Here is a 7,852-nt window from a genome sequence, read left to right as displayed (position 1 = left end):
TGTCAGCGATTTGCATCATTGTATCCATTCAAGCGAGGAGAACATCTCAGGGATCTGAAAACTGACTCCTGTTTGCGTGATGGCCAAAACTGCATTTCTATTGACAATAATGAACCCCACACACCCCAAAGTATTGATCCCGAAGGGTTGGTTCAATGATTGAAGGTGTAGCTCACCCAATGGCAGGTGAGATTCGCCCCGATCAGGCTTAGGACTGGATCAGTTACTATCCCTAAGGTTTCCCAGGAAAGCCTCGTTTCTGAAATATCATTGAGTTGGGTGAGACTGAGGGTGTCCAGAATCATCTGTATCCGAAATCGAACCGGGATCCTCCCGTCAGTAGCCCCCTGCATCACTCAATACCACGCCCATTGTGTCAAAGCAAGAAACAAAGGAAGCATGGTAGAAATAAATCTGAGGACTGTTCTGAGGAAAATAGTGGTAGGTAAATTGATAGTAACACTGAATAAATTTATTTACCTAAAATTGACAATTGGCGAAGTATTTACGGGTCAGAGGGGATTTCCAAGTAGTGAGTGTTGATGCATATGAAACATATGCATCAACACTCACTCAAAACTGATTTGAAAAATTTAAAACTCATTAGCACAGTACCGAACCACTTAACAGACTACTATGAAAACATCCACATCCATTACTCCAAAAGTAAACTCATGAACCATGACCAGGGCCCCATCTCATCATCCTTATTCTCCTCAGCAAAACACCAGAATCTTTCCACTCAAAATAATCACCATTAATGACTAGGCTTACATTGTAACCCGTGAAACGGCTTCTCGCCCTCCCTCTCCCTCCTTCCCCCCCCCCCGAAATAACACAAATCCCCAACACGACCATTTCCCACACCCCCCATTCCAACCGAATTTTCACAACAACTCCTCCCCCCTACTTTTGACCGTTACATTACACACATTATATGTAAATCACCACGCACGAGACAGCATCATTCCCTCTCTGAAGAGGACTGCTTGGCAGTCGAAACACTGTGTCAGTCTCTGGGCACATCCCTTACCTTTCCCAAAGTACGAGTCAAAGGACTAACGTAGGAAGAAATTCCACGGTAGACCTTTGATTGAGTGAGTTTTGCAAGGGTTAAGGCGTTTACGCATACTCAAGCAAGTGAGTGATTGGCGGACCACTGGTGCAGAGGGAAACCTCTCGAAAGCCCTCGTTGTATGAGTGCCTGCGGCTAGCAAGGGTCAATGCTATTTAGTACATCCAAACTTGAGAGTGCGTGATTTTTATTTTATTTTATTACTTGCGATTGCTGGGCCGCTAGCGCAGAGAGAAGTCTCTCGCCAGCCCCGAGTGGGTGTGAGTGCTTGAGACTGGCAAGCATCAATGCTGTATAGTATATCCAAGCTAAAGAGTACGTGATTAATTTGCATTCATTTTATTTGGTTACGTGCAATTGGTGGGCCGCTGGCGCAGAGATAATTCTCTCGTAAGCCCCTGTCTGGGTGAGTGCTTGATAAGGGCGAGGGTCAATGCTATCTAGTACACTTTAGCAAGAGCTTTTTTTGCTATCGTATTTCATTGATTTAATCGTTTTTCTGTTCTAACCCCCTCTATATCATTTTATTTTATTTGAAGTTTTTATTTATTTATTTTTCCTCTCTAATTTCCCTCAACCATCCTTTGCCCATTTGTAAGAGTACGGCTGAGGTTGATTCTTCCCATAATATTCACACGGCCGTAGTAACCGTTCCCTTCATACCTTAGAACTAAGGTGAGAAAAGAGATTCGACGGTCGAACCAATTATGCGACAACGCAACTATGCTTTCTTATGTGAATTATTCTTCTTTCTACCCGACGAATTGCTTAAGAACATTTCCAATTCCTAAACATGCGCACTTTCATTCAAACCATGAATGTCTGTATTCATATTATCTGCATACATTATATTATTGCGCGATATTTCTCCATCTTGAATATTTTGCAGGGAAACAGAAGGGCCAATACTATCGTAATTCTGCCATAATTGGAGTAGGTAACCTACGATCTGCAGTTTCCAGGTTCGGATCCTGGGTGACGCCAATGAGCCATCTTCGGAGACAAAGAGAAGTGGACTGATCCAGGGGGCGCCTTGATTGTGCGCGAATATCATGTAACTTATCTATGGTTTATTTTACAACTCAACTCCTCATCTAATAAACCCAACTTTAGACTGATTACTGTGTATCACTTCAATCCCTTATCGCATTTTAGCGATTTCTGCAACACGCCACTTGTGTACTTCATATTTTGGTCACTATTCCACAATATTAAAAAACCGTTCCAAAATCAATTAAATGGGTGGGTGGGCAACTGGAGAGTGTTGCTCCAATTGGCTTACCTTTTTGTCCGGGAGGTGAATTGCTGAGATATCGTTGTATCTCAAGTCAACTGTCAGATTGTGTGAGTTGGGGAGTTCGAAGTAGTCCCCTTTTCTCAGATAGTCGTTCTCGTGATAGATGAGGTGGCCCAATGAAACCCCGTTGGTGAAGAATAAATTGTCGTATGCGACTTCCTTTATTTTATTGTAGCGAAAATCTGCTCGCCGTAAATTCACCAAATGACTGAAGTATTCCGGCACGACGGTGATGTCGTTGTGTGCCATAGCGAGTACCTGTGGATTAAGCGTGAGGTAGAGAGTTATCACAAGTGCACGTACGTCAATGATGTGACACCAGTGCCTCTGGCAAAGAAGAAGCGCCGTGGGTGAATTAATCTGTTGCGAAGCATTTTTTTTGTTTTAATGAACAAACCTCCAAAGAGAAAGCTAACGGGGGAAGTCAGAGCTAGGGAATGAAATCGGAAAAAATCTTCTTCTTCCCTTCACTCCGAACTAGGAAAACTACGGGGCCTCGCGCCGTCGTGGATTTTTTCCTCATATTGATCCCACAATAGTCACGGAGAGCTTGTTTAAAACTGCAATAAGTTTCAATTGAGCGCGGAATGGGTATTTTTTGTGGAAAAAAGCGACATCTTCAAAGAAAAAAGCACTCGGTGCCACATTGTTATGAGCCCTTTTAAAGACCATCAAATGAATATAGAATCCCTATTTGAGTACCTACCTCCAAAGCTTTCATTGATTCCAAAAACATGTCACAGTCCGGTGGCAGCCATGACAATGATTGGTCAGTCGAACACTGCGAGAGGGTAATCCCATTTTCAGAGAGATCCAGTTGCTTCAACCTCGGCATTAGTCCATATTTATATACTTTCCGATGCATTTCGTCGATCCTGTTAGTCAATGCCTGCCCCAATGTGTTATTTGATAAGTCGAGCACCTCAAGAGAGTCAAACTCTAGGTAATATCCATATTTATAGCTTAAAGGAGTAATCACGAAGTCACTTATTTGGTTTCCTTTCAGAATGAGAGATTTCAGACTTGGGCGCACGTAGAGGACCGAGGGGAAGTGACGTAAGCGATTGTGCGAGAGATCGATTTCGGAGATATTCTTGAGATTCCCGTGGAACAAGGCATCCCCTTCTTTTATGAATGCTCTTATTGGCAATTCGTGGTAGATAATCGAGGGTTCTATGGTCACGATGTCGTTGCGGGAGAGGTCGATCCGGCGCAGTGCGGTCGTGTGCTTGAGGGTGTGCACGTGCAAGTGGGCCAGTCGATTCCTCGCCAAGTTCAACTCCGTGAGGCGGGGCAGCGAGAGGACCGGCAGTGACGTGAGCAGGTTGCCCTCCAGATTCAAAACCAGCGGCTCCTCCCCTCCCGTTGTTGAATTGAGGGGAGAGAAGAGTTCGTCGGGTAGAGAGGCAATTGAGTTATTGCTGAGGTTTATCATTCTCAATCGTGCGAGCCCCGCAAAGAAGCCCACGCCCAGGGTGCGGATTTGGTTACTGGATAGGTCCAAATGTTCAAGTTCGCCGTTCATATTTAAGAGCCTATCCGAGACATTCGTAATCAGGTTGTTGGATATAAACAAGTGACGCAGGCATAAATTGCTATTGAAGAGTGTCGGGGGAAGGTAAGAAAGCAAGTTATGAGACCAGTCTACGCTTTCTAGTTTAGGTAATTTGAAGAAAAGCCTCTCTGGAATGTAAGTGAACGCATTGCCTATGAAGGTCAATTCAGCAATGCTATTTCCGCGGATAAATGAACTATTCCCTGAGGAGGGAAAGGTGTCACTGAAGGGTCTGGTGGTCGTTGGTCGTGTACTTTCAGGGAGAGATTCAGTAGTCACACCCCAAGCGGTAGTCTCGAGGGTTTTATTCTCCTCGGGGAATGCTTGAGTGATTCCCAATCCCATTCGATAGTCCAGGTGCATCAAATGGTTTCCGTCCAAGTTCAAGCGTCTGAGAGAAGTAAGACCCTCGATGCACCCTTGACTGAAGAATCGTAGGCGGTTGTTCTGAGCTTTCAGAATAACCAGCGTCACCAGGTAACATATACTCTCGGGTAGCCGCGAAAGGCGATTGCCGCTTAAGTTCAAAATACTAATCACTTTCGCCCATTGGAAAACATCTTCACGTAGTTGATCAATACTGTTGTTCCTTATATCCAACAATTGCAATCTTTCGAAGCTCCGCAGTGAAAAAATTGAGTTCAATAATTTATTTCCCGTGATGACGAGTGAATTCATACCTTTGAGACGTGAAAACGTTTCGTCTGGGATGTAGTCCAGTGCTGTATTTGCTATCTTTAAGTAATGCACAACATTTGACACGCCTAGAAGGAGATTGCCCGGTATGTGTGAGAGTGCTGGGCAGTCGACTGTTAAAGATGCCAGATTATCGAGATTTCTAAAGTGATGGTTATTTAACTGGAATGTCTTCAAGGCCCCGCAGTTCACTATGAGTTCGAATGTGGCAAAATCACTACGGACGTCCGAAACGTTACTGCTCCCTCGCGTCGGTGGGGAGAAATAGGTCGTGGCGGGTGAAGGGCATCCCTGGATAGTTAAACGCTGTACCCTGTATCGTGCGATGTCCACTAACGATAAGTATTTGTAAGGGTCGGAGACTTTTCCCTCGTCACAACTTAAATTAATGAAACCAGTAATATTAAGGCGTATGTGAATATTGTCTTCGCAACGAAACGACAACTCTCCTATTTTTGTGTAGCGGATGCAGCTTCTTTCACTGTACAGATCCTCTATTCCTGAGTATGCGATCGGCCGTAGACCCATGGAAGAGAAGAGGGTAATGTAAAGTAGCGCCAGGAGAGGCATGGTATTCAGGGTTATTTCAAAGGTAATAGGATGAATTCTAAATAATTCTGATCCCCTAGTATTGTGGAAGACTTCACTCAGTATGTTCAATTCAAGTGTTTTCGTTTTGAGAGAAAGTCTAACTACTTTTGGGGAATAAACACCGCAACGATCTGCGACGAAGAAAAGAATTACTTCCACTCTAATTTGGTTCAAAGAGTGAAACGAGGAATTGTCATGGAAACCCAAATAATGCACCATTCATGACAAAGACAGTTCAACTTAAAAGTAATGAGAAGGTTTCGCGGCTCCTCGTTAAAATTTATTATTATAAACTGCATTATTGATGTTGAAAGACGGAGAAAAAGTGGAAATACATATGTGGAATTGAGAAAGAAGAGCGGAAAAGTCACAAACTAGTTTAATACTGATAGGAACTGGACGAATAATGCAGTGGCATAATTACACGCATGACATAGGTTAGCAAAATTCAAAGGCGTCCAATTTCTTGCCTGCCGCTTCAGTCCGCTGATGTATTCTGGTGGCAAATAAGTTTTCCCCCTTTCTGATTTTTCATTTGCAAAAATATATCCTGCTTTAGTGTGGAGATTTCGGGTCCCATGCTCTGCACTCACTCTAGATTAGAATGACAAAGGCCAAGGTCAAAAGGAAAAAGGATGGAGAGTGATGATGAAGGAACAAGTGTCGGCGAATACTCAGCTTCTGGAGAGGCTCTCTGTAGAACGAGTGACAAGTGTAGAGGTAGACAGTGAGTCCTCTTGTCGAAGCCGCGCTATCTTAGCGCCCTACACTCGATCAGATTCTACTACTTTTCATTGATTACTGCCTCAAAGTATCACAAAGACGTTTCACAACGGCTGTCAATGACCACGTGGGGCCTCTCCTTCCCATGCAAGCGAAGGATGTATACCTTTTCGTTAGAAGTAATGCATGACAGTAGATTCCTTTCTGCTGCAATGGTGTAGGCCGTGCACTGAAGGGGAAAAAATATTACGGAGTAATTTTCAGATTGCATTCGTAATGGATGAAATGACGAAATATATTCGATGCTTTATAATCATTATAAATTCATGTTACAGTTAGACAGCACACCGAAGCCACACCACTCTAAATAACATTTCCGTTCAGTACTCCTGTTTCGCTAGTCCTTCTACTCTGGCTAATAAATTAGTCAATTATCTATGATGCATTCAGTTCCTGTAATGGATCCTCAAGCGTTGGCAAACTGAACTGGGTTTAGTTCATTTCAGACTAGCAAATAAAAAAAACTACCAAAATTTCTTCCAGGTAAACTTTTTTGCTTTCTTATTCAAAGTATTTATTTTCCAAAAATATTGACCTTAGGTGAGATAACTTCATGGGATAATTAACTCGACCTGATCAGTCTATGCAAGAAAAATAACCGACCAGTTTTTGGCGAATTTGATGTGTAAGACCAATGTAAAATTTACATATCTGCCAATCAGTTTCTTTTTGTATTTGACAAATATGCTTGGAAACTCCTTTAGGCAGTTACCTTTTTATACGATATTCGAGTCGCCTGAAGGTTTCGCAAAAGCAACTATAAGCAAGTTCTCGCCCAATGAGGGTTCTTATGTAATGTAGTAGGTTTTAGTTTCAGTTTTTAGTCGCCTGCGAGCCATCTCTAGGGTTTGTGGCAGGGGTTAATTACACACCAACCTAATTTCGATCCGAATTATTTTTCCCCCCTAACGCGGTCAGACAATGCTACTCTGATCCCTTACCGTCCGAGGGAAAATGGCATCTGTTCCACACTTAATCTGTCTAATTTTTTATTTATACGATCTCTTCCACCATAACACGGTGTTGTCAACAATACACCATCAACATCATCATGTGGGGTGGTTATACGAGGGTCATCCGGAAAGTAGTACCCGTTAGTGCCGCATGAAGTGCTGACGACGCGAGTAGCCGCTGGACGAGGTCAGATAGCTTCAGTGGCTTGTCTGCCTTCTCTGAGCCAAGTTGCGTGACGCTAGCATTGCCTGTGTTGTTTCTGTGATTGTTTACAATGTTTAAAAAAATTGAGAACGCCGCCAGTTGTGAAGTGAGGGCAGTGATTAAATTCCTCAATGCAAGAAACGTTCGCCCATGTGATATTCATCGCCAATTAAAGGAGGTGTATGGAGACAATGTAATGGACGAGTCGTCTGTTCGGCGGTGGTGTCGCAACTTCAACATGGGGAGGGGGAACACACACGACGATGAGCGTCCGGGGAGACCGTCTGTCATTACAGACCAACTGGTGAGCTCAGTTGACGAATTCGTGAGGAACGATCGGCGCGTCACAATTGATGACATCTGTGAGCATTTTCCCAATGTTTCTCGAACAATTGTTCATGAAATTGTTAAACACCATCTGCATTATGCAAAAATTTGTGCAAGATGGGTCCCTCGCAAGCTTACAGATGAGCACAAAACCAAGCGTATGGCTGCAGCACTGACGTTTTTGGGACGTTATTCTGATGAAGGAGACTCTTTCTTGACTCGCATAATTACTGGTGACGAAACATGGGTTTGTTATGCATCACCTGAGAGTAAACGACAGTCAATGGAGTGGCATCATGCTCATTCACCAAACAAACCAAAAAAATTCAAGACAGTTCTGTCCACCAGGAAACTCATGGCAACCATTTTC

At 43.4% G+C, this 7,852-nt stretch overlaps 1 protein-coding gene across 1 annotated transcript; it reads right to left on the bottom strand.

Annotated features, from left to right (window-relative positions):
- Positions 1-336: 336 nt before the first annotated feature.
- Positions 337-3,807, bottom strand: LOC139691036 (insulin-like growth factor-binding protein complex acid labile subunit). Its single transcript, XM_071588757.1, has 3 exons — positions 3,079-3,807; positions 2,358-2,630; positions 337-426 (listed from the first exon to the last, which is right to left on the bottom strand). Exons 1-3 carry the CDS (start codon positions 3,805-3,807, stop codon positions 337-339), a joined length of 1,092 nt encoding a protein of 363 aa, XP_071444858.1.
- Positions 3,808-7,852: the final 4,045 nt, after the last annotated feature.

This window comes from Hetaerina americana, unplaced genomic scaffold (genome assembly GCF_022747635.1).
Source record: "Hetaerina americana unplaced genomic scaffold, ioHetAmer1.1.p SCAF_3, whole genome shotgun sequence".
NCBI lineage: Eukaryota > Metazoa > Arthropoda > Insecta > Odonata > Calopterygidae > Hetaerina > Hetaerina americana.
The sequence above is the reverse complement of the archived record's forward strand: the minus strand, read 5'-3'. Positions and strand labels throughout refer to the sequence as shown.